The sequence below is a fragment of the Procambarus clarkii genome, chromosome 43, assembly GCF_040958095.1.
Source record: "Procambarus clarkii isolate CNS0578487 chromosome 43, FALCON_Pclarkii_2.0, whole genome shotgun sequence".
In the NCBI taxonomy this organism is placed as follows: domain Eukaryota; kingdom Metazoa; phylum Arthropoda; class Malacostraca; order Decapoda; family Cambaridae; genus Procambarus; species Procambarus clarkii.
The window spans coordinates 32,319,445-32,346,515 of record NC_091192.1 but is presented as its reverse complement, the minus strand read 5'-3'; the positions used below and the strand labels follow the sequence as shown (position 1 = coordinate 32,346,515).

The window sequence follows — 27,071 nt, the reverse complement described above, 5'->3', positions numbered from 1 at the left end:
AGTCTTTGACGTGCAGAAAAGAGTAGTACAAAAACAGTAGTACGGCAGCAACAGTAATGTTACCAGTAACAACAGCGGCAGCTAGGAGAAGTAGAGGAGACCAAGGGTAGTAGAGAAGACCATGGGTTGTAGGGGAGACCAAGTGTAGTAGAGACCAAGGGTAGTAGAGGAGACCATGGGTAGTAGAGGAGACCATGGGTAGTAGAGGAGACCATGGGGTAGTAGAGGAGACCATGGGTAGTAAAGGAGACCAAAGGTAGTAGAGGAGACCAAGTGTAGTAGAGGAGACCAAAGGTAATAGAGCAGACGAAGGGAAGTAGAGGAGCCAAAAAATGATGCTTAAGAGACCCAGGGAAGAGGAAGTACTTGTAGAGGCACTCACAGGGCCAGCAGAGGCAGCAGCACGATCAGGCTACAAAACATGACGAACCTAAGAGAAAAAAATAATTATTCCCATCGTTATTAGGATCAATATTTACAAACTTCAGATCACTTACCAACACATTTCAACGACTCGGATAGCATTGAGAAATATTCCCGCGAATAATTTGGTTTGAGACACTTAAATTGATATAAGTTCTTAGGATACGTTAAACAAATTTAAACAGTTGCCTTACTCCTAGCCGAGGGAGCCTATCCTATTACTATATGAACAGTGGTATAGGGCGAAAGGCAATGTGGACTATGGTTTCTGTCCTGACTGGGTCTCGAACCCCGGTTTCCTCATTTGTGAGGCGAGGATGTAGACCACTGTGCATCAAAAACCTAGTTCACGAGTCCTGTCAATAGAAATCTGCAATTTAGCAATCTAGAAACTATTGTTTAATTGTGTATTCATGGTGGCAGCTAATCCACAATAACACAGCTGAAACAGACAAAAATATTAATGAAAGTAACTACGTTTCGGTCTGTCGCGACCTAATAATGAAGGTTCAGGACAGACCGAAACGTTGTGATAATGACTTAACACAAACTAGGAGAAAAGTGAGTAGTTGAAATTCGGACGGCAACTGACCAGGTGATGTTGAGAGCTGAAGTGAAGGACCAAAATCACCTTCACTCTTGATATACTCTCGCTGGTGACAATCACACCCCACCCCCCCTTCCCCATATCCACCCCCCCCCCCCATCCACCCACACGCTAATAGATTGATTGATAAAGATTAAGCAACCCAAGAGGTGGCAGCACCGCTCCTGTGCCAGGTAAATCCACTACGGGCTCACCATGGCCCGTGCTACTTGCCCCGCTCCTGTGCCAAGTAAGTTACGGGTTCACCATAGCCCGTGCTACTCGGAACTTGATCCGAGTAGCTGAATCTATAACAACAACAACCAAGGCATGGGCATGAATAGCCCGTAAGACACGCTAAGGTTACATTATGGGTCATATTGATGGGGCGTTTGTGGAGGAGGATACTACATGTCACATGGGTGTTACCTTGTGGGGTCATGATGGGGGGTAAAGGGGTAGTGTTGAAGGGACAGACAAACAAATTACTCCCTTGTCCACATCTCTCTCCCCTTCCCTCCAGGGGGAAGATCTGAGTGGCATGGGAATCTGTCAGTCTGTGATGTACTGATAGCAGGAAGACAGAGCTAGATGCAGCAATGATAACTCGGTAAAACCTTATCAAGACAACATTGAACAAAGACTCTTAAGCATTTCGATATCGGGTTCCCATATCTTGAAGTAAACAAAGTTGAGTTGGCTGGGTTATTTAATATATAAAAATCATATTAACAGGCTTTAGTTCCCACATTTACAGTGTTGTCTACGTACATTGTATTGTTAAACTGTATTACATAAGTTTAAGAAAATAAGGGAACCTATAGGATGCCTATTTTTCCCCCATTTGAGGCAGCTCATATTTATGCACATCTAAACTTGCTCGCATACATGATAGTCATATTCATCTAGCATTCATCAACATTATAGTCGTATTCATCCCGCATACATTACCATTATACTCGTATTCATCCCGCATACATTACCATTATACTCGTATTCATCCCGCATACATTACCATTATACTCGTATTCATCCCCGCATACAACATTATACAGCCGAAATGAGAAATTTTGTTTAGCACCAAATATTTGCTGAATGTTTACCAGTGTCAACTAATTTTCAGTTTAAGGGGAGATAATAATAATAATAATATGTGAATAATATGTGAATACAGGAAAATGCAGAAGGCCTGTAAGGTCATACCAAGCCGCTAATATTTATATCTACCTAAACATTCATATATATATATATATATATATATATATATATATATATATATATATATATATATATATATTTATATATATATATATATATGTCGTACCTAGTAGCCAGAACGCACTTCTCAGCCTACTATGCAAGTCCTGATTTGCCTAATAAGCCAAGTTTTACTGAATTAATATATTTTCTCTAACTTTTTTCTTATGAAATGATAAAGTTACCCATTTCATTATGTATGAGGTCAATTTTTTTTATTGGAGTTAAAATTAACGTAGATATATGACCGAACCTAACCAACCCTACCTAACCTAACCTAACCTATCTTAACCTAACCTAAACTATCACAACTAAGTTAATAAATTATGGTCTTAATATAAAATAATTATGATAATTCAAATAATTTATTTGGAAAAAATTATTGAAAATAAAGAAAATCACTCGGCCTATTAGGCAAATCGACCCTTGCATAGTAGGCCGAGAAGTGAGTTCTGGCTACTAGGTACGACATATATATATATATATATATATATATATATATATATATATATATATATATATATATATATATATATATATATTTAATCACGTTATTCTTGACGCCATTTCAGCAGGAGACACGGAGTTAAATAGAACTTATAATTAGTCCAATATTATTTCCTGACTCACCAGACACATCTGTCGAAGGCGCTTAGATCCAGTTAATCCGGCTGACGCAGAGGCTAAAACTTTCTGGTGTGCTGATGATCTATTAACATCAACCAAAGATGATATTGATAAATTTATAGAAATATATTTAAGAGTTATAGTACCGAATACAGCCTCACATACAATCTGGTATCTTTGCTGTAGTTGCTCTGGCCCTTTTATCGGGTTGACGTGAGATCCCCGATACAGTAGTGTTCAGGGGGGAGCCTAGTCCACACTGACGCCTCATCAGTGTGTTGCTATGTAACTGATATTTATATACGGTATCAGTATTCATTCTTTCCTGTTCATTATGTTATGGATTATAATCAGTGCACAGGGCCCAGTCCGTCTTATTACGAGCCTCGTAGTTGTTATTCACTACCTCAACGAGCCTCGTAGTTGTTATTCACTACCTCTACGAGCCTCGTAGTTGTTATTCACTACCTCTACGAGCCTCGTAGTTGTTATTCACTACCTCTACGAGCCTCGTAGTTGTTATTCACTACCTCTACGAGCCTCGTAGTTGTTATTCACTGCCTCTATGAGCCTCGTAGTTGTTATTCACTACCTCTACGAGCCTCGTAGTTGTTATTCACTACCTCTACGAGCCTCGTAGTTGTTATTCACTACCTCTACGAGCCTCGTAGTTGTTATTCACTACCTCTACGAGCCTCGTAGTTGTTATTCACTACCTCTACGAGCCTCGTAGTTGTTATTCACTACCTCTACGAGCCTCGTAGTTGTTATTCACTACCTCTACGAGCCTCGTAGTTGTTATTCACTACCTCTACGAGCCTCGTAGTTGTTATTCACTACCTCTACGAGCCTCGCAGTTGTTATTCACTGCCTCTATGAGCCTTCTGAGATGCATTTATATGCAAAATAAAAAAATACATGTCATGGATACTCTGAATTATATATTCACATTAAACGTGTTGTATAGTGTCAACCTCAAACAATTAAAACGTACAAAACATGATTAAACACACTAATCATAAACAGAAACTGAATTTATATCTCAAACATTGGCGAATAAAATAATATTTCAGAATGAGAAATCTGTGAGGCTTAGCTCCTGGACTAGCCTCTTTACAATACCATATTATTCATCATGCTAACATCCGTATATGTCAACGATCTCAACTATCTGCCTAGTTAGTTAGACTTCCCCCTACGACGCATTTTCAAACAATTTCCACATATTCTAAGTCCCGGAGGATTTTGTAGGTCGTAATCACAGTTCCACATGTCCTGGTAATTTTCCAGTGCCGTCAGATCTAGTTCAAGTAGCCTATTGTTTCGTGGCTATGGGGGGGAACCGTGGTTTCTTGGCCCTGTTGAGGCCACTATAAATGGTGGCCCCTCAGGCAAATTCAGGTAAATCCGCAGTCTTCTCACTGATTGACTCTCTGAAGAGAGCGCGTGGTGGAGCTGGGAAACTCTCCCGTGGTGCGGGTCTTGATACTTTGTTGTGATGGCCGCCTCCCGCGGCTGGCGTAGTCCTCCCGGGGAGACCTGCGCACGCGCATCACTACGCACACTGCGCATCCCAACAGCAACAGAGCCATTCCTGAAAGCAGTAACATTGTTATTACTAATTATGCTAATAATATAAATGATCTGAAATAATTATGATACTTCCGGGAGTTGTATAGTTTTTGAGATCTATTAAAATACACCTTTCCGATCCCCCCCTTCCCCCTCTGAGAGGGGGAGCGGAGAATTTTTTAATTTTGCCCCGAGGGGCGAGTTTATTGGGCAGCGTCACTCATCTTGTGAGTGGACATACCACCATAGCAACATGTACAACACTCCCCAAAAGGAAGAAAACCCGCTGGGTTGTTCATCCTGTCACTTGTACCCAGACACAGCTGGGACTTGCTTAACTGTCTCAAGTGAACAGCTCCTCAAACAAGAAGATTAACATCTGTCAACCCTTAAAAGCTTACGTTATCTTGCGGGTGCAAAATGGGGAAATCTTTTAAGAACAGTATCAATATTTGACAAATAGTGTTTTCCTAACTCAAACAATGTGGGGTTCATTATTCTACACATATTCCTAATGTCTCTCAGGTGTTCACATTCACGTAGATAGTGGTCAAGGCGGTGTCCCTCACTCTCACCACAAATTCTGCAACTTCGCTGATCAACAGTCGTTTCCATTCCGTATCTCCATGGATATTTGTATCCCAGACGGATTCTCGCAATTACTGATTTTCTCCCTCGTCCTCCTCCTCTTCGGCCATAATGATTGGGATTGCCAGCTGCAACCATGCTGTACCATCGTACAAATTCACTGGTTTGTGCTTCTATCCTCCTTTCCTCAGTTACCTTGTCACGGTGATGTTGCCTGACAATACCTCTAATTTGTAGAAGAGTCTTGGGTATGAAGTATTCAATATGGTCTCCTTCAGCGCCTTCAGCAGCCAGCACATCTGCTCGTTCATTCCCACATTTTCCAACATGGGAGGAGATCCACAGAAACTTGACGACTCTTCCCTGATTGGTAAGTACTCTCACAGCTCTCTTAATTTCAGCGACTGTTGCAAGATTTTCTGCCCGATTTTTATTTAGGCTTTGCAGTGCTTCTTTTGAATCAGTGCAAATCACTGCACCATTAGTGTTTCGTTCAAGAAACCTTAACGCCATAACAATGGCAGTTAGCTCTGCTTGCGTTGAAGAGGCATTGTTCTCAATACGCGCTTTTTCTTCATTTCTGCGTTGGAAAGTATTATCCTTGATTACCGTGTATGCTGCACCAGCCCTTCCATTGACAGGATCAGATGACCCGTCAGTGTAGATTTGATCTAGTTCATCTCCGGCTTCTTTATAAATTTCCTCGAGATACTTGTGCCTCATTTCTTGTGGTAACATGTTGGATTTTTTCATTGCCATTTCATTGATGATAATCTTGCATGAGTCATCCTCCCAGGGAGGTAACCTCTCTACAGGCAGGAGCTCACGGGCTTGCTCAAGCAGGTGAAGTTCTTCGAGGTAGCAGACTGATCTGTGATGCCATTTTTTGCTTCTGCTGTTTTCCCCTGAAAGTAGCACAGAGCTCAGTTTTTTCTTAGCAATATCATTGTAATGGAGATCTCTGGCTATCCTAATTGCAAGCTTAGCATTCAGCTCCTTAATTCGGCTTTTAACACTGGGAAGGGACAACTCCTCTCGTAGATTAGACGTTTTGGCAGTTCTTGGAACTCCAAGAATGATTGTCACGGCTTCATTTTGAATTCTTTCAAGCCTTTTCATATCGCTTTGGGAGTAGGTGCACAGAACTGGTGTGGCATAGTCTATGACGGAGCGCACATAGGCTGTGTACATCATTTTAAGCACGGCAATAGAGGCTCCATGTCCATTCCAGGTCATAGCTTTCAGTGCCCTGAGTCGACTTTTGCATGTTCCTATGAGTTGATTGAGCTCCTCTTTCTTTCCCTTGTTAGAGCCGACAGTGACGCCAAGGTACCGATAGTGGTCAACCCATTCAAGTGTTACACCATTAATTTGCAGTTCTTCATTTGCTCTCCGCTTGTGATGGGAGTATGCCTTCGTCTTGTTTGTGGAGAGAGTGAAACCGAGCTCAATACATTTCCTTCCAAGGAGTTCAATGGACTGTTCAATTTTTCCCAAGGTGGGAGCTTGTATTAGGACATCATCTGCATATCCCACTTGTTGTGTTCCTTCCGGAAAATCAATATTTGCAATGGCGTTCATAAGTACATTGAATAGTGTAGGGCTTAAGACTCCGCCTTGGGGGATCCCGAGTTCCATATTCATTGTTCTGGAGACTGCTCCATTGAAGCAGACCTTAGCTTTCCTCCCTGTGAGGTAGTCTTCAACCCATTTCATGAGTCTCCCCTTGACACCCATGCATGCAAGCTCGTCCAGGATCGCAATCCCCTGTGCTTTGTCGAAGGCTCCTTTGATGTCAACAAATACAGAGTACCTAGCTGTGTCATTAGCCAAGTAATTAACTATACAATTTGCTGTGCTCCGTCCTTTAACAAATCCATTGACCCCTCCCCTAATCTGCCTATTTTGTGCAACAGTCGGTTTAGGATGATCCTTTCAAGCATCTTGCAAGTGCATGACATGAGACTGATGGGTCTGTAACTGCCAGGGTCATTAGGCTTCGGTATGGGAACAATTATTGCATGTTTCTATTGTGTGGGGAACACTCCACTTAGGAATGACTTGTTAAACAGGTGGAGTAGTGGATTCCCAGACACTTCACACAGTGCATTGAGTATGTCGTAGGTGACGCCATCTTCACCAGGTGCTGTATTTTTACCCTTTTTCATAGCGCCCCTTGCTTCTTGGGCTGTGATTGGTTCCCCATATTCGTCATCACTAGACAGTGCTCTTGTTATCCTAATTCTTCTGTCAGTATGTCGCAGGAGCTGTTCCCTGCTGATTTCTGCAGGGGAGCAGGATGCTCCCCTGCAGAAGCAAGAGGAGGATGATGATGATGTGAGAGGAGGAGGATGCTGCATCACTCTACTTGTGAATTAGTTCCTCAGCCTTACCCTGGGGGTCTTTGTGAGCCGCAGGCCGGGCTCTGCCACCCTTAGCTATCTGAATTTTTGCCCACACTTGTCTTGCAGATGTTTCCCGTCCAATAGAGCTAGTGAACTCAAGCCATTGTCTTTCCCGCTCTTTAATCTTCTCTTCCCTGGCTCCTTGACACAGTTTTAAACAACTCTTGGTTACTTTCAGTGGGATGTCTCCGGTACTCTCTACTCATGTCTCGCACATTTGCGTTAAGCATCTTTATGTAATCGCTCTCATACCATTTTATTTTCTTCCTCTGAGGGTTACTTCGCCCAGTCGTACGGCGCGGAACTCTCAGCTCAGAAAGACAGCTCTCAATTTGGTAATTAAGGTCATCAACAAAGGTATCCATGTCTTCTGGGATTTGGTATTCCGTGAACCAGTCACTCATCCTGTTTATGAAGTGCGGCCTCATATCTGGTCCGAGTGATAACCTTTTTCTTTTATTTGTCTCTTTCCTTCTCTTGCTCATGTCGACGGTGGTAATTAGTGCCCAGTGGCCACTACATAAACTGTGCACAATGTGTGTACTGGCATCCGTGTCCTGTGCATTCAGCAGGAGAGCATAGTTTAATCTTCCTCCTCTGAGGTGAGTTGGCTGTTCATCACCCAGGACCTTAAGGTTTTCACTTCCCCTGACATAGAGTGACAGTTTCCGTCCATTGACATTGGGCTGATGACAGTTGGCACCAAAGTGTGGGTGTCTGGCATTAAGGTCACCGACCAGCAGGGTAGGTTCTTCATTAACAAACTCAGGCAGTGTGTCAAGGTCAAGTTTACTCTGTGGCACATATAGGTTGATTATATGTAGGGCATTATTGTTTAAGTAAAGGGTTACTCCCAGTGATTCAAACTCATCCCCCATGTGCAGGTCATCAATAATCTGTGCGGGAATGTTGTTATTTACAAAAGTGATGAGACCCCGTTTTCTTTCCCCAGAGGGCAGGGAGAACTTGCGATAACCGCTGAACCTTGGGTTGAAGTCATCACCTACCATTGTCTCCTGTAGCACTATGACGTTAGTTTGGTGATCACGGACGTACTGTATGATGTCATTAATTCTGTTGCGAACTCCATTACAGTTCCATTGTAGTATAGTGAGATGTTGTTCATTGTGATTATCCATTTTGAGGTTGTTTGTCATCAGCTGCACGTGTGTAATTATTATGTTCACATGTGTCATCGTGTATTCCATGGTGTGTGGTGTTACTGTGTGTACTGGCGTTACTGTGTGTACTGGTGTTACTGTGTTCATTGATGTTACTGTGTACACTGGCGTTACTGTGTTCATTGATGTTACTGTGTACACTGGCGTTACTGTGTTCATTGATGTTACTGTGTACACTAGCGTTACTGTGTTCACTGGTGTCACTGTGTGCACTGGCGTTACTGTGTTCACTGGTGTCACTGTGTGCACTGGAGTTACTGTGTTCACTGGTGTCACTGTGTGCACTGGTGTTACTGTGTACACTGGTGTCACTGTGTGCACTGGAGTTACTGTGTTCACTGGTGTCACTGTGTGCACTGGTGTTACTGTGTTCACTGGTGTCACTGTGTGCACTGGTGTTACTGTGTACACTGGTGTCACTGTGTGCACTGGAGTTACTGTGTTCATTGATGTCACTGTGTGCACTGGAGTTACTGTGTTCATTGATGTCACTGTGTGCACTGGAGTTACTGTGTTCATTGATGTCACTGTGTGCACTGGAGTTACTGTGTACACTGGTGTCACTGTGTACACTGGAGTTACTGTGTTCATTGATGTTACTGTGTACACTGGTGTCACTGTGTACACTGGAGTTACTGTGTTCATTGATGTTACTGTGTACACTAGCGTTACTGTGTTCACTGGTGTCACTGTGTGCACTGGCGTTACTGTGTTCACTGGTGTCACTGTGTGCACTGGAGTTACTGTGTTCACTGGTGTCACTGTGTGCACTGGTGTTACTGTGTTCACTGGTGTCACTGTGTGCACTGGAGTTACTGTGTTCACTGGTGTCACTGTGTGCACTGGTGTTACTGTGTTCACTGGTGTCACTGTGTGCACTGGAGTTACTGTGTTCACTGGTGTCACTGTGTGCACTGGTGTTACTGTGTTCACTGGTGTCACTGTGTGCACTGGTGTTACTGTGTTCACTGGTGTTACTATGTACACTGATGTGCTGGTGTCCTGGTTGTGTCTGCTGACGGACCTCGGCAGTATGTGTTGCATCACCTTGCACGAGGCTCTGGCTTGCAGGACCTCCACTTGATGGACTCTGCTGTTGCAGGATTTTGAGGATTTGTTCCTGAGTCGTCTTAATCTGGCAGAGGACTTTCTCAAGTTCCTTTTGCAATATTTGGTGGACGACTGGATGAGTTTTTATCATATGGTCTAATATTGCTGTAACACGAACCTGAGTGACGACCTTCTGGGGAGTCTGGAGTGCCTGGAGGGGGAGGCAGATGGGAGACAGTGGAAGGGTCTGATTCATTGGTGAAGAAAAGCCTCTTCCCTCTCCTTCCTCTCTCTCTCTCTGTCTCTCTCTCTCTCTCTCTCTCTCTCTCTCTCTCTCTCTCTCTCTCTCTCTCTCTCTCTCTCTCTCTCTCTCTCTCTCTCTCTCTCTTCTCTCTCTCTCTCTCTCTCTCTCTCTCTCTCTCTCTCTCTCTCTTCTCTCTTCTCTCTTCTCTCTCTCTCTCTCTTCTCTCTCTCTCTCTCTCTCTCTCTCTCTCTCTCTCTTCTCTCTCTCTCTCTCTCTTCTCTCTTCTCTCTTCTCTCTCTCTCTCTCTTCTCTCTTCTCTCTTCTCTCTTCTTTCTTCTCTCTGTCTCTCTCTCTCTCTCTCTCTCTCACCCTCCCCATCCACCTACACATGGCTCACCTCCACCCACACCTCCCATGATTTTCGTCCTGGTTGATATAATTTCATCTTCGGCCGCCTGTACGTCTTCCCGCCATGCCTGCAGCGACGACGCCCTCTGCTGCCCCGCCTCTGAAGAACAGAGAACGGATTTAGCATTGAAATTGAAATAAGTTTATTGGGGTAAAATACACACAAAGGGATGAGGTAGCTCAAGCTATTCTCACCCCGTTCAGTACAACGTGTTCATACACATATATACACACATCACAAACAATAAACATATTGGCGAACATTCTGAGAGATAAACGTATATATTTCCTCCTTTAAACAAGTAGTATGGTATCAGACGTACACACAAGTATTACATCGAGGTCCTTCTGAGGCCGTCCTCACGATGCAACCCCGATAACAGTTGACTAACTCCCGGGTACCTACTTACTGCTTGGTGAAGAGAAGCATTAGGTGATTGGAAATGCGTCCAACCATTTCTGCCGTTCTGCAGACTCGAACGGGAGAAATTCCCTATTGTGAGGGATTAGAACAGAATCGTTCCCGATTCCCTATTGTGAGTCGACAACGAATCCTACTGTACTGCCGAGACTTTGGCGGGAAATGGCGTTTTTGGCGGGGAAAATGTCCAGTTTGGGTCAAAAAAAGTGAAGGTTTTGGGTAAAAAAAAAAAAAAGATGAATTTTGCAGCGAGTGAGTACTTTTGGGCGTAATTGTCAAGTTCTGGGGCGGGAAAATTGAATTTTGAGCGGGAAAGTGCTGCTTGTACGGAAAAGAGAAGTTTGAGAGGGAAAAGTGTTATCGGTACGGGTGTGGAGGGAGAGGAAGAGCGCGCGGCGTCGTACACAACAGATAACAACACCGGATAACACATCCTGAGTCAAGATGAACTTTTCCATTACACAAGAGATAATCATAATTACAAACTACACAACCAAAGAATTGCAAAATAATTCCATTAGTTTTACATTCGGCGTTCTGGTTGGCTTAGATAAGGCCATAACGCCTGTCAGTCTCTGGGAAGGTTATTAAGGCCTGTCAACCTCTGGGGGTTATTAAGGCCTATCAACCTCTGGAGGGTTATTTATTCCTATCAACCTCTGGGGGGTTATTAAGGCCCATCAACCTCTGGGGGGTTATTAAGGCCTATCAACCGCTGGAGGGTTATTAAGGCCTATCAACCACTGGAGGGTTATTAAGGCCTATCAACCTCTGGAGGGTTATCAAGGCCTATCAACCACTGGAGGGTTATTAAGGCCTGTCAACCTCTAGGGGTTATTAAGGCCTGTCAACCTCTGGAGGGTTATTAAGGCCTGTCAACCTCTAGGGGTTATTAAGGCCTGTCAACCTCTGGAGGGTTATTAAGGCCTATCAACCTCTGGAGGGTTATTAAGGCCTGTCAACCTCTGGGGGGTTATTAAGGCCTATCAACCTCTGGAGGGTTATTAAGGCCTATCAACCTCTGGAGGGTTATTAAGGCCTGTCAACCTCTGGGGGGGTTATTAAGGCCTATCAACCTCTGGATGGTTATTTAGGCCTATCAACCTCTGGAGGGTTATTTAGGCCTATCAACCTCTGGAGGGTTATTTAGGCCTATCAACCTCTGGAGGGTTATTAAGACCTATCAACCTCTGGAGGGTTATTAAGACCTATCAACCTCTGGAGGGTTATTTAGGCCTATCAACCTCTGGAGGGTTATTAAGACCTATCAACCTCTGGAGGGTTATTAAGACCTATCAACCTCTGGAGGGTTATTAAGACCTATCAACCTCTGGAGGGTTATTAAGACCTATCAACCTCTGGAGGGTTATTAAGACCTATCAACCTCTGGAGGGTTATTAAGACCATCACAATACCTTACTGACCAACTAGCAAGTATAATTTAGTTCTGGACTAAAGTAAACTCTAGTGTATATACACCTAGAAGCAGTGTATATATATATATATATATATATATATATATATATATATATATATATATATATATATATATATATATATATATATATATATCCCCTGTGGGACTTTGTATACACATATGTTAGCATGAGACAAGTTATAACAGATAATTTATACACGCAATGAGAATATGCAGACCAAAAAATTTCATTGTGTTCAAATATTCTTATAACTAATGGTATTACGAGCCATGTTTCCCATAAATATTCCATTGCTGTGTCGCTGTATCACGCCAAGCTTCCCCATCTGATAATTATTTACGAAACAATACATAATACAACATTTGGCTCACCGCTACAGGAAAGAAACCCGTATCCCGAGAGTAGAGTTATTGGCTTGTTAAGAGGTAGTTTACACTTGTGGATGTTCTTGGTTCCTCCTGTTGCACCACCAGTGTCTCCTTCTGCTCCTCCTCCGCCTTCTCCAGCGTCTTCTTCCCCAACAAGATCGTCCGGGACCTCAGAAAAGGCTACCACAACGTTCTTCTTGTGTGTGCCTGAGAGTAAGGCCCGGTAGAGGGCTCCTGAAGGCAGCCGACAGTGCTCGTAGGATTTGGCCACGAGTCTTGGAGAGTTGTGGCCGTAGATGTCCAGTTCCAGGTAGAACCCGTCCAGCAGACTGCGCAGGTCCAGCTCCTTGGTCAGGTTCCTGTCGGAGGTGTTGTTGCAGCCTGGAAGGACATGGGACACGAAGTTAATTATAGAAATGCTGTTCTAAACACACACACGCACACACACATACACATACACATACACACACACACACACACACACACACATACACATACACATACATACACACACACACACACATACACATACACATACACATACACATGCACATGCACATGCACATACACACTACTATGGGGCCTGGTAGCCTGGTGGATAGCGCGCAGGTCTCGTAATTCTGTGGCGCGGGTTCGATTCCCAATCCAGGCAGAAACAGATGGGCAAAGTTTCTTTCAACCTGAATGCCCCTGATACCTTGCAGTAAATATGTACCTGGGAGTTAGTCAGCTGTTACGGGCTGCTTCCTGGTGTGTGTGTGTGTGTGTGTGTGTGTGGTGTGGTGTGGGAAAAAAAAGTAGTTAGTAAACAGGTGATTGACAGTTGAGAGGCGGGCCGAAAGAGCAGAGCTCAACCCCCGCAAGCACAACTAGGTGAATACAACTAGGTGAATACACACACACACACACATACATATATATATATGTTGTACATACATATATAGGTATATGTATACCGCAAAGACCAAGACCAATCCTGGAGTATGCGGCTCCAGCATGGAGCCCGTACCTTATCAAGCACAAGATGAAGATGGAAAAAGTTGAGAGGTATGCCACTATTCTAGTCCCAGAACTAAGAGGCATGAGTTACGAGGAAAGGCTGTGTAAGATGCACCTCACGACACTGGAAGACAGAGGAATAAGGGGAGACATGATCACTACCTACAAAATTCTCAAAGGAACTGACAGGGTAGATAAGGATAAACTTTTTAACGGGTGGTACGCGAACAAGGGGACACAGGTGGAGACTTAGTACCCAAATGAGCCACAGGGACGTTAGAAAGACCTTTTTCAGTGTCAGAGTAGTTAACAGGTGGAATGCATTAGGCAGTGATGTGGTGGAGGCTGACTCCATACACAGTTTCAAGTGTAGATATGATAGAGCCCAATAGGCTCAGGAACCTGTACATCAGTTGATTGACGATTGAGACCCTGGAAACACAAACCGAAACTGTCTCTAATTTCTGCTTGTTACAACTTGTAATAAAGTTGTTACATCTTGGCTTAACGTGTTTATGACGTATTAGAACGTTGTTACAACTTGCTATATTGGTTGTTATAACTGGTTAGGAGGTGTTAAAACTTGTTCGAACGTTGTACCAACGTCGTAGTTTCGGTGTGTGTTTGGCGGGGAGGCGGGACCAAAGAGCCAGAGCTTAACCCCCGCAAGCTCAACTAGGCGAGTACAACTAGGCGGGTACACACACACAACACCAGTGAAGTTGTCCACTTTCCTTTATATTTTGGGGTTCAGTGTGTTGGGGTTAGGCCTAAACAAGGTCTTCCTAAACAAGGTCTTCCTACTTTACTGCCGCAGAAATTGGTCTCTTCTTATTAAATTAGTAATTTAATAATGTATTAATTATTTAATATGCAGTTACTTAACACACAGCTTCGTTAATTAGTCCATTACCTAATAGTAGTTAATACTCCGAAAATTACAGTACTTACAGCAATTATTTGGACAAACATACAAAAATGTACTTTTGGATTTATAAAATAACTTTTTTATATATTATTTAATAAGCGCAAATGGCATTCTAAAATTTTTGACAATAAATAAATGTGTGCCTTACCTTTACTTCTTTATTTATTTATTTATTTACAAGAAGGTACAATGAGTTTGTGAGATTACATACTAATGGCATTTTTACATTACATTACACGGGCTGCTTCCTGGGGGTGGAGGCCTGGTCGAGGACCGGGCCGCGGGGACACTAAAGCCCCGAAATCATCTCAAGATAACCTCAAGACATTGTTCTAGGGAGAGAACATGAAAGTGTAAGGCTCATATATATTTTATGCTGCCCGTCTATATAATTCTGGGTTCTAAACATGTCATAGTTCTTTTCACTCGTGCTTTCTGGCCTTTGTGCGTCAGTAACTGCTCTTCTGTCCTCCCTAATTTCCTGAAATATTGCGGCTTTTACAGCAGAGTTTGGAATGCCCATCTCCAACTCAATTTCAGGCTTATCACATGCAGTTTTAGCTGCCTTGTCTGTGTCGTCATGCTGGACAACACCTGTGTGAGATGGTATCCATACAAATGAGACTCTGAAACTCTTGCGTTTTACAATAAAAATATTGTTTATAATGGATGTTACAACATTCCTAGTATCTATTTTGCATGTTGGGGTTTTAAGGGGCCTGAAGAGCTGACTTTGAATCCTGAATTCTTGTACAGCCACCAGCACACATAGCGTTTAGGGCAGATCCTTAATCCAAATTCTTCCCGGAATACGACGCGCCAAATCGCTTAACAACCAGGTACCAGTTACAGCCCCGCTCCTGTGCCAGGTAAGTCCACAACGGGCTCACCATAGCCCGTGCTACTTGGAACTTTTTTCCATGCAGCGAATCTTAAGCAACAACAACAACAACAACCAGTTACCCATTCACTGCTGGGTGAACAGAGGCGTACAGTTAAGGATTGGTGCCCAGTCAGTCCTCCCCGGCACGATACGAGATACCGTTTTAAATAGTATTCTTGAAGGGCTTCTAATATCTCTCTCTCTCTCTCTCTCTCTCTCTCTCTCTCTCTCTCTCTCTCTCTCTCTCTCTCTCTCTCTCTCTCTCTCTCTCTCTCTCTCTCTCTCTCTCTCTTTCTCTCTCTCAACTAAGACTAGGGTTCATAAGTGCTGTCAAATGACGAACCTAGTGAAACTGCAAACAAGAGCTGTTATCCTACCTCAGCTCATCTGAATTTTGCTCCTAGAGACTCATTTATTTCCTGAGAATGTACTGATAATGAAATTATTACAAAGGGAACTAATTGCCATATAAGGAACCTGATGAAAGTGCAAGCAAGCAAGAGCTGTTATCCTGCTTCAGCTCAGTTGAAATCTGCTCCTAGAGACCCATTTATTTCACGAGCCAAGTATTTGCATCAATAGGAATAAACTTTATTCATTACCAACATTAGGTAACAATCATACAAGGAACAAGATAAACACATTGAGAACACCGGGGAAAGAAAAAGAGTCATAAGACTGCACGTTTCCAACACTGATATGGCCGTAGTAAGGTATTTATATATTTTATATAATTTCTGCCCGAAACGCTTTGCGTAATAGTGGCTTTAGGCATTGTATGTACTAGCTCTATCTATAAAGCCAACAAACTTTGTAAAATCTCTTTATGTATGTACCTTTACCTAAATAAAATTATTATTATTATTATTATTATTATTATTATTATTATTATTATTATTATTATTATTATTATTATTATTATTATTATTATGTGCATATCGAAGTAAATCATATATCAGACTTCGTCATTATGCAAATGTTCGTATTTTTCTTAATGCAGGAGAAAATAATATTGGACGAGTGGTACTAATATAAACGTTTCAAAGTGCCATTAAGTTAGTCTTGGGAAGACTTAAATCATATGTGCTTTCCTCCAAGAGTGTTGGACATAAACGGTTGTCAAGAGGATTTGTAGTCAATTGTCGACTAGTAAAATATTGCAGCATCTTTCATTAATAACTGGGAACACTTCTTTGTTGATAAGAATAAGCTCAGGAAAGAACATATTTACCTAAGGCTGGAGTTGATGCCATTGCTTCTTACCTCATTTAATTACTGTCTACCGACCTCATTTAGTGTTTACATTATTGATAAAGTAATATTTGAATTATATTTTTTTTTTATTAATACATGAGGTACATCTGCATTTGTGCAGCTACCCTAGACTATATGAAGGTGAGTACAGTGTGTCAAAAAGCTAGCTACGTGATACTAAAAATCCCCATCACACAGGATGGTTAGTCATACAGAGGCATGTGATAAGTAGTCTGCACTGACAGACTCTGGGTGCATTATGAGGATATCATCAACACAAGAGTGAATAAGGTAACAGTGATACTAAAAGTCATCACAGGACCATATGTTTAATAGCCTGCACTGGCAAATTTTGGGTGCACTGTGAGGATATCTTCAAGAATACGAGAGTGAATAAAGTAATTGCAAAGCTCCAGGTACCTCATGCCAACTGGTGTGAAAGGTCTAATAACTGGGCATTCAGTGATGTAGTGTGGGAGATCATGCCCCAGTTCCTGCTCACAGAGTTTGCAACTGGAGTGCTCAGGATTGAGAGATCCGTCACCTGTAGCCACCTGCCACAGGTAACGGTAACCCAACCTGATCCTGGCAACCACTGTGTCGCACAGTCTGGTCGACGTTTTGTGCTGCCCATAGATATAGGTTTCAGATCTGAACAAACCATAGTTTTTTATACTAGTTGTCTTTACTGTTAATATTTTAAATGAATGTTATATGATATCATAATTCTTGTGACGAATGGCAGCATATCCTTTCCTGATATACATGAGGGTCTTGACGATAACGGGAAGCCGGCGGCTTGTCAGAGGTCCCCCGATTTTTCTTGGCAATCTTTTCCAGCCTGATTTTGAAATTCAACAGTCTTTGCATTTACGGCTTCAGCGGGTAAGCGGTTCCATGGGTTTATAGACCTGTGGGTGAAAAAAGCATCTCCTGTTCTCAGTGCTATGAAGAGAACATTGTGGATTGTTGAGCTTGAAACCGTTGCTCCTTGTTTGTACGCATCTAGTTGTGCTTGCGGGGGTTGAGCTCTGGCTCTTTGGTCCCGCCTCTCAACTGGTGTACAGATTCCTTTTTCTACATATGAAATTATGTATGGAGTCTGCTCCACCACATCACTGCCTAATGCACTCCATCTGTTAACTACTCTGACACTGAAAAAGTTCTTTCTAAGGTCCCTGTGGCTCATTTGAGTACTCAGTTTCCACCTGTGGTATTTATGGTATTGGAGGTGCTTTATGGTATTGGGGGTGCTTTATGGTATTGGGGGTGCTTTATGGTATTGGAGGTGCTTTATGGTATTGGAGGTGCTTTATGGTATTGGAGGTGCTTTATGGTATTGGAGGTGCTTTATGGTATTGGGGGTGCTTTATGGTATTGGAGGTGCTTTATGGTATTGGAGGTGCTTTATGGTATTGGAGGTGCTTTATGGTATTGGAGGTGCTTTATGGTATTGGAGGTGCTTTATGGTATTGGGGGTGCTTTATGGTATTGGAGGTGCTTTATGGTATTGGAGGTGCTTTATGGTATTGGGGGTGCTTTATGGTATTGGAGGTGCTTTATGGTATTGGAGGTGCTTTATGGTATTGGGGGTGCTTTATGGTATTGGAGGTGCTATATTAAGTTGGATTAGGGCATGGCTATTCCAAAGGAAACAGAGAGTTAGTATAAATGGGGGTTAAGTCAGAGTGGGATAATGTTGTTACTGGAGTGCCTCAAGGCTCTGTCCTGGGACCTCTGTTGTTTATAATATATATAAATGATTTAGATTCAGGTTTGAGTAGCAACATTTGCAAATTTTCCGATGATACAAAAATCGGTAGGGAAATTAACACGGAAGAAGACTCACTATCACTTCAAGTTTATCTAAATAGGGTTTTGAAATGGTCAAAAGATTGGCAGATGCAGTTTAATGCTGATAAATGTAAAGTTTTGAGGCTATGTAATGATGATAGAGTTACAAGATGCGAGCTAGATAGTGTTGAGATTGCGAAGTCGGATTGCGAAAGGGAACTGGGAGTTATGATTAGTAAGAATTTAAAGCAAAAGGATCAATGCATGAATGCTCGTAATAAGGCAAACAGGACACTTGGATTTATTAATCGCAGCGTTAGTAACAAGACACCTGGTGTTGTTCTTCAGCTATATCTTGCTCTAGTTAGGCCCCATTTAGATTATGCAGTTCAGTTTTGGTCGCCGGACTATAGAATGGATATAAATTCACTAGAACGTCTCCAGCTAAGGATGACAAAGTTAATCCCGAAAATTAAAAACCTGTCATATGAAGAAAGTTTGACAAAGCTTAAATTACATTCGCTGGAAATGCGAAGAGTTATGGGTGACATAATAGAGGTGTACGAGTAGATGAATGGATATAACAAAGGGGATATTAATAAGGTATTAAAAGTATCAACACGAGACAATGGGTATAAATTGGATAAGCTAAGATTTAGGAAAGATCTGGGTAAATACTGGTTCGGTAACAGGGTTGTTGATTTGTGGAACCAATTACCGCGTAACGTGGTGGAGGTGGGGTCCCTTGATTGTTTCAAGCGTGGGTTGGACATGTATATGAGTGGGATTGGGTGGTTATAAATAGGAGCTGCCTCGTATGGGCCAATAGGAGCTGCCTCGTATGGGCCAATAGGAGCTGCCTCGTATGGGCCAATAAAGAATTCGAACATCAGAATAATTAAATTATAACGTAACGTTAAATTATAACGCCATCAGCGCTAGAAGATAAAAGAGGTAGAACTCGCTTCCCCGTTGTCACTGATAGGTTTGTACACATTGTTGTTGTTGTTAAAGATTCGCTACCTAGAACAAAAAGTTCCAAGTAGCACGGGCTATGGTGAGCCCGTAGTACCGGTTTGTACACTTTCAGCGTCGGCTATGACAGCTGTTGACGTTTGTGACACTTGGGGTGTCGGACATGACAGCTGCTCGTGTTCGTGACATAAGCAGCGTTACATCCTGGCAGCTGCTGCTGTTCGTGACACTAGGAACATCATGACATGACAGCTGTGGCTGTTCGTGACACGAAATGACAGCTACTGGTACTCATGACCATCATATCATCAGCTCTGACATCCGCTAACATTCGCGACACTGCGCGCTGAAGGTGACATTGTTTTTCTCCCGCTTACGATAGTTGCTGACATTCGTGCCACTGATACCGGCAGTCGTGACACCATTTAGATTAAGACATCTCTCAGGTGTCTCGTCATTTCCACGTTTTGTCCACTACTCGTCAGCGTTGTGTCCGACGTACTTGGAAGGTCCATCGCGTCATTCACGTAAATATCACACAGTCACACACCGTGTCTGAGAACTGGCTATATAGCGAGGAGCAGAATTCCTTCTGGGTTTATTTTCCAAATGATTCAATTTGCTGTTGTTGCTGTATGGGAAAGTCCTGGCCCGGGAGGATTGACTGTTCGCGCTGGCATCACCCGACAGTAATTGGGTGGTACCTGCTTGTTAACAGGTTGACAAGTAGTCGTGTTCCAGGGGGGGAAAGATTGGGGAGGATGGGGAGGTAAGGCTCATCATGAGCTATGGGAAGGGAAAGCTCTCAGCCTACTAACAGGAGTCAGCAGTCGTCTGCTCCTATACCCACCTCTGCTTTACATAGGCTTCCTGGGGCTATTTATATGTTATATTTTGCAACACTTATCTTGTATGATACAAAACTATACTGTAGTGTACTTTACTATAGTGCATTGTATTGCACTATACTGTATTATACTACACTTTCTAGGGTACTATACAAAATACACTGTAGACTACTATATCAAAGTACAATATTTACTGTATTAAAGTTCACTTTAGGCTACTACATAAAAGTACACTGTAGGTTACTATATTAAAATACACTGTAGGCAACTATATTAAAGTACATTTTAGACTACTGTATAGAAGTACACTATAGGCTACTATATTAAAGTACATGTAGGCTGTTATTTTTAAAGTACATTTTAGGCTACTATATAAAAGTACAGTGTAGACTACTATACTAAAGTACACTGTAGACTACTATATTAAGGTACAATGTAAGCTACTGCACTAAAGTACACTGCAGATTATATTTAGGACTTCTCCTTGTCGGGGACAGGAAGCCTGCTACGATCGTCGAGGTTTTCCCTAAGTCACCTATACTGCCCTTTCCAAAGATGCAACCCATAACAGTCGTCTTGCACGCCTGGGTACCTATTTAGTGCATTAGGTGTCAGGAAACATGCTTAAACATATAGAGCCCCAGGAATCGAACCCTGGACTATGCTGAGACCTGCCATTCTTTGACAATGGTTGGGCCCCTGGTAGTACAGTCGTGTTCGATTTCGACTCACAATCGGGAATTCCGGGGTTCGCATCTCGGACGGAATATATATAGTTGGGCGCGTTTCCTATCACCTAATTAATGCTCCTGTTCACCTAGCAGTAAATTGGTACCCAGGAGTTAGTCAGCTGGTTATGGGGGTTGCATCCTGGGGGAGGTTGGGCGGGGGGGTCTGTAGCTCTATATTACGGGGGGGGGGGACCTCGATATAAGCCTAACACATATAAGTATCTATCCTCTTGTTTAGATAGTATGTTTTGTAACTATATGGACCATCGTACATATTTTGACGTAACGGACAATAAAATAGTAGAATTTGGTACTATTCACTTCAGAGTTCGAATAAAAGTAAGCTAAACACCAAGTATAAATATTCCTAGGCCTAGTATAGCATATATATTTACTATATTAGGCCTCAGATAGCGTATATTAGGCCTAGGGAGGTTAGGTAAGGTTAGGTTATATTAGCAACAATAAATACCAAACCTTTCCGGGTTTGTCCAAATTTAATGGTACCAAAGGTACCAAAAGGTACCAAATTCTATTTTCTAATTGTCCCATTACGTCGATATATTTACTATGGCCCACATGGTTACTATAAGTAGTATCTAAATAGAAGGATGGGCTCATGTTGACGTACAGTGGCCGCCTGTTTCTCGACACAGTCAATTATTGTTATTATTAATCGTCCAGGGACTATTCACTACAACAAAACTTAAATAATGTGTATCAGTACATTTTGCTTACCATCAACAAAGAAGTGTTCCCATATGGTTGGAATTTGTTGTGGAGGCGGGTGAGCCAGCGTCGTCGTCGCCGCCCACGCCAGCACAGCCACCAGCGCCCACGGCCAGGTCAAGCTGTGACCTCTGGTCGAGCTGGTGACACCTGTGCCACCCGAGTGACCTCTGGCGGAGCATGAAATCCCAGGCATTTCACAGGTGACAGCGCGTTTTGTACGCCCCGTAGTGCGCGAGGTGACATCAGCCATCCCACTTCTAGCGGCACAAGTGACGTCACACACACTAGCGGCACAAGTGACATCACACACACTAGCGGCACAAGTGACATCACACACACTAGCGGCACAAGTGACGTCACACACACTAGCGGCACAAGTGACATCACACACACTAGCGGCACAAGTGACATCACACATACAACAACAGCAGCCATCCCAGTTCTCCATCATGACCGTAGCCTCAGACTTGTCAGACACTGCTGATCTAAAGTCTGGCAAGAATGACGGAAACATTTCCAACAACATCTATAGCTTAGGACTTGGGACTCTCATTTGCTAGGCTCTTCTCATCCTCCTAGCCTCGGGAATTTTTATATCAATATAATTTATCGTGTCTTCAGACGTACTGATACTTCCCCATAATAATTAGGTCACTTATACACCAAGAAAATGTCGTCATAAGCGATAATTCTTTCCACTTGTCTCTTTCATCACAACAAAAATCCTAGCACAAGAAAAGACAAAAACGCTGACCACAGAACAATCGTCTCAAACACTCACACGATCAAAAATATTTTCTCGATTACTTTAAAACCACTTGATTTGGTAGCTCAATTCGTCGATGTTTTTCTTTACAATTATTCACAATTGACAGGGCCGTGTTTGGCCGTTGTTGTCCGTATGTGTGTGTTTTTGGGGCGTAGGATCCACAATGACTGAGGCGGCCTGCTGGAATCCTAGCCTGGGAAGCTCTGCCCACACCGGACGTTTAGTTATCAACGACGAAAAACTGCTTAGTATTATCTGGACAAGTTAAACCGAGCAGAAGACAATTGTTATTTTATCATTCTCGTGTTTTCGTAATTATTCCCATTCTCTTTAATTAATTTATTCTTTTTCTTGCTTTCTTTTATTCTTAATTTTTCTCTTTCCCCCTTCACCCCCATCTCCGTGTGTGTGTTTTTATTATTTTCATTGCTCACCATCTTCATATTTCCATGTTTTATAACTTCACTGGATCTTTAACTTTCATTAAGTTGTTCTTACCTAGTAGCGAGAACGCATTTCTGAGCCTACTATGCAAGGCCCGATTTGCCTAATAAGCCAAGTTTTCATGAATTAATATATTTTCTCTAATTTTTTTCTCATAAAATGATAAAGCTACCCATTTCATTATGTATGAGGTCAATTTTTTTATATTGGAGTTAAAATTAACGTAAATATATGACCGAACCTAACCAACCCTACCTAACCTAACCTAACCTATCTTTATAGGTTAGGTTAGGTTAGGTAGCCGAAAAAGTTAGGTTAGGTTAGGTTAGGTTAGGTAGGTTAGGTAGTCGAAAAAACATTAATTCATGAAAACTTGGCTTGTTAGGCAAATCGGGCCTTGCATAGTAGGATGAGAAGTGCGTTCTGGCTACTAGGTACGACATATATATATATATATATATATATATATATATATATATATATATATATATATATATATATATATATATATATATATATATATATATATATATATATATTATGTAGTACGTATATATTTGGACTTAATCTTAAGCTATAGACTTCAAACTTAAATTTTTGTTTAATTATACCTGGAATATTTATCAGCAGATTAAGATTATCAGCAGATTAAGTGTTGGGCGGATGTGTTTGTTTACAAGTCAAATGGACAACAACAACAAAGGGACAACGCTGGCTTGACATTACCTCTGTCTGTGACGCCCATGGTCTGTGGCCCCGTGTGTGACGCCCATGGTCTGTGGCCCCGTGTGTGACGCCCATGGTCTGTGGCCTGGTGTGTGACGCCCATGGTCTGTGGCCCCGTGTGTGACGCCTATGGTCTGTGGCCTGGTGTGTGACGCCCATGGTCTGTGGCCCCGTGTGTGACGCCCATGGTCTGTGGCCCCGTGTGTGACGCCCATGGTCTGTGGCCCCGTGTGTGACGCCCATGGTCTGTGGCCCCGTGTGTGACGCCCATGGTCTGTGGCCCCGTGTGTGACGCCCATGGCCAGTGGCCCCGTGTGTGACGCCTATGGTCTGTGGCCCCGTGTGTGACGCCCATGGTCTGTGGAGTAGTAGGGAGTAAGACTCACAGGCTCCTTTTTTTTTGGGGGGGCGGAGGACCCCTGTGAGTTGTACGACTCACAGGCTCCTTTTTTTTTTTGGCGAGTGGACCCCTGTGAGTTGTACGACTCACAGGCTCCTTTTTTGTTTTTTCTGGAAATTCATGTGTAGCGCTTGGGGGGTTTTCAGGTAAATTTTGTCAGTCACAGATTTTAGAAGTAAGGATTTCTTATGAGAAAAATAATTTCCGAGACTTAGAAGTTTGTTAAGGCCTTATGAGACGAATTCAAGTAACGTATGTAGCTCTTTAGGGCTTCCAGGAGAACTCTACGGACATATTTTACATGTTTTCAACTTACAAAATCGTCTATGTAAGCCTTAGTTATTCATATAAATTTAGAAAATCACCTGTGTAAGTCATGGTTTTCAGGTCTCGTACATCACACCCCCCTCCCTCCCCCCCTTACCTCGCAATCTGTCGCGTCACCTTTATTTACTTTGCGCCCAGCCCAGCCAGCCAGTCGGCTCTTAATCTTATCTTATCTTATCCGTAATATCTGGACCGTCCCTCCTCTCTCTCTCTCTCTCCCTCCTCTCTCTCTCTCCTCTTCATATTATTCCCTCTTCCTATTTTCTGACATACTAATATTTTATTCCTTTTCATTAACCAGTCAGTTTTATACAAATCAACCGAAGCATCTCAATGTAACCTTTAATACTGAAAACTGCCTCAGAGACTATCTAAGCTGGCCCCAGCTACCTGCCCCAGGCTATCTGCCCGAGGCAATCATCACCTGATTACCTGCCCCAGACATCCTACCAGTCATTGTCGGCGTTCGCCACCGTAATAATTTATATATATATACATTAAGCGTTAATAAAACTTATTTATTTATTTATAATTTATTTAGTCATCTAATTCATAGTTTACACAATTATAATAAAAGAGTTTATTCCCAGTATTCGCCAATCATTCTCGCTATTAATAAAACAGCCAAACGCTCACTCAGGGGCACACTATCAGTTATTACGCTCATTCAGGGGCCCCCTCAGATCGCCAAAGTCTCAGAGGCCTACACTTTCAGTCTACATTCAATCTTCATCCTGTTCACAAGGTTCCCCTAGCCTAGTCATATCATCATGTCAGTGTGTCCTCTGTGCCTGTCTCCTATCAACAACGAAATCGTTCATGTGTGTCAAACACGATGTTTAACATGCCTAGGTGAAATGTCCATCAACGCTCTTCAAGAATGCAGACTATACTGTATAGGATGCAATGGGCCTACACCGCCTGGACATTTTGACGTAACCTGTACCAGCTGTGGACAACTCTATTGTGCAAATCGTAAGTACCTCTTTTTCTCGCACATTCAATAAACTTTCAAAGAAAATATATATCCGAAACACACATACATACATACATACAGACAGTCAATTTATATATATTATTTTCATTTCAGTTCATGGTTCTACTTCATGCCCATACTGTCGTTTCTCCGTTAACCTGGAACCTCCTACCGAAGCCAGAAACATCATTGAACCTCCACCCAAACGCCGTCGCATCATAAATAACCGTACGTTTTCACAATAATTTTCGTAATTTTAAAAGTTAATAATTGTATTTTTAACAAGTGTATAAACAAGTAATAAGTACTCATACAGAAAAATATTTCCATTACAGGAGTTCCTATTCGTGATCAAGAGAATCTCATACTTGGTGGAATCAACATCCCAGCTCGTAAGTAATATTATTATTTATCTGTAATTCAGTTTTTCCTCTTATTTAAACTTTTTGTTTTTCCTCTTAATAATAATTCCTCTTATTTACACGATATTTTCCTATTAAGGTTTTCAAATCCTCTTATTGTTTCAAATGTGTTTTCCTCTTAATGTTTATTCATTGCTAATATTATATTACAGAATCGCCCCTGGATTCAACCCAACCCTCTGAGTGGAGCACACCTGTACGCAGTCAACCCCAGCTGTCCCAGGAGCTAGAAGAAGATGCACCAGACGGCAACCAGCATGCATCTTCAGATGAAGAAGAAGAAGAAGACAATCAACCCCCTGTTCACGACATATCAGATGAAGAAGTCAACGCTCCAGATTCCCCAGAGGTACTTAACTTAGATAACGTTGTTCCGCGAGTGTTAGAAGTCATTAACCATTTCGAAGGTTCTTTCTCGAGACATTCGTTCTCCATTCCCGGTACATTTAGACGCTGACCCCAGCGTATATATAAATAGGTATAGGGAATTTTTTATAGAATATATAGACAATCAGTTCAGACAAATACAGGAAGAATTCCCTCCCTCATTTCACATTTACCCTGATGTAAGCCTAATTTTGCAAAAACTTAATCATGCCGACGAATCAATATGAAATATTAGATGAAGTATTTTCAATTAGAGGCGAAACTCAGACTGTTACGCAGGAAGAGGTGGAAGTTCTTGTAAATTCATGGGTTGACGAAATGTCTGCTAAAATTGACGAATGCCTAAAAAATGTCCAATCCTCAAGTGTAGGAATTCATTCCATGTCAGGCTTTGCCATTAATTTTTCATATATTCGCCACCCTATGCACCTTGGATCTTACGTACCATATCCTGCAAAATTAAGGGGTAAAGAATCAGTATTTAACCCTGAAAGTGAAGGAGATGAGTGTTTGTTACAGTGCATTGCAGCGTATAAAAACTTAGCATTGGGCAGGACTATAAAAAACGTTAGACATCATTACAAAAGCCTTCGATGGTGTAGAAGATTCGTAGTATGGGCAGATGAAATCAGATTCCCCGTATCATTTGATAACCTTAAGAAAATAGAGAAGCTTAACAAAATTTCTATTTATATTTATACAGTAACTCATGAAAGTAACAGATACTATCTTAGTTTAGCTAGGAAAAGCCAGGAAAAGTATGCCGATAAAGTCCCTTTGTTGTTATTAGAAGGCAAGCATCTCTGTCTGATCAAGGACTTTGATAAATTTGTAAAGAATATTAACCATAATCAGTATAATATTCCTAACACTCATAAATTCTGCAAAATTTGCCTTTTGCATGCTC

General features: G+C 42.2%; 1 protein-coding gene and 1 long non-coding RNA gene across 6 annotated transcripts in view; one reads left to right on the top strand and one right to left on the bottom strand.

Annotated features, from left to right (window-relative positions):
* LOC123755921 (uncharacterized) overlaps nucleotides 1–22,705 on the bottom strand; it is a 28,478-nt gene extending 5,773 nt beyond the window's left edge. For 3 of the 5 annotated variants that reach the window (XM_069300200.1, XM_069300201.1, XM_069300202.1), the window contains exons 1-5: nucleotides 21,720–22,636; nucleotides 12,573–12,950; nucleotides 10,331–10,441; nucleotides 4,316–4,487; nucleotides 383–430 (exon numbers count right to left, since the gene is read on the bottom strand). In XM_069300200.1, the coding sequence (XP_069156301.1) occupies nucleotides 383–430; nucleotides 4,316–4,487; nucleotides 10,331–10,441; nucleotides 12,573–12,950; nucleotides 21,720–22,239 (1,229 nt within the window). In that variant the 5' untranslated portion in view covers nucleotides 22,240–22,636. Of the gene's footprint in view, nucleotides 1–382; nucleotides 431–2,896; nucleotides 2,976–4,315; nucleotides 4,488–10,330; nucleotides 10,442–12,572; nucleotides 12,951–21,719 lie in introns of all 5 variants that reach the window. The other 2 variants (XM_069300203.1, XM_069300199.1) reach the window with 2 other exon arrangements.
* Nucleotides 22,706–25,468: 2,763 nt separating this feature from the next.
* On the top strand, nucleotides 25,469–26,212 carry LOC138349977 (uncharacterized). Its single transcript, XR_011221948.1, has 3 exons — nucleotides 25,469–25,583; nucleotides 25,691–25,747; nucleotides 25,930–26,212. It is a non-coding gene; the product is annotated as an uncharacterized lncRNA (long non-coding RNA).
* Nucleotides 26,213–27,071: the final 859 nt, after the last annotated feature.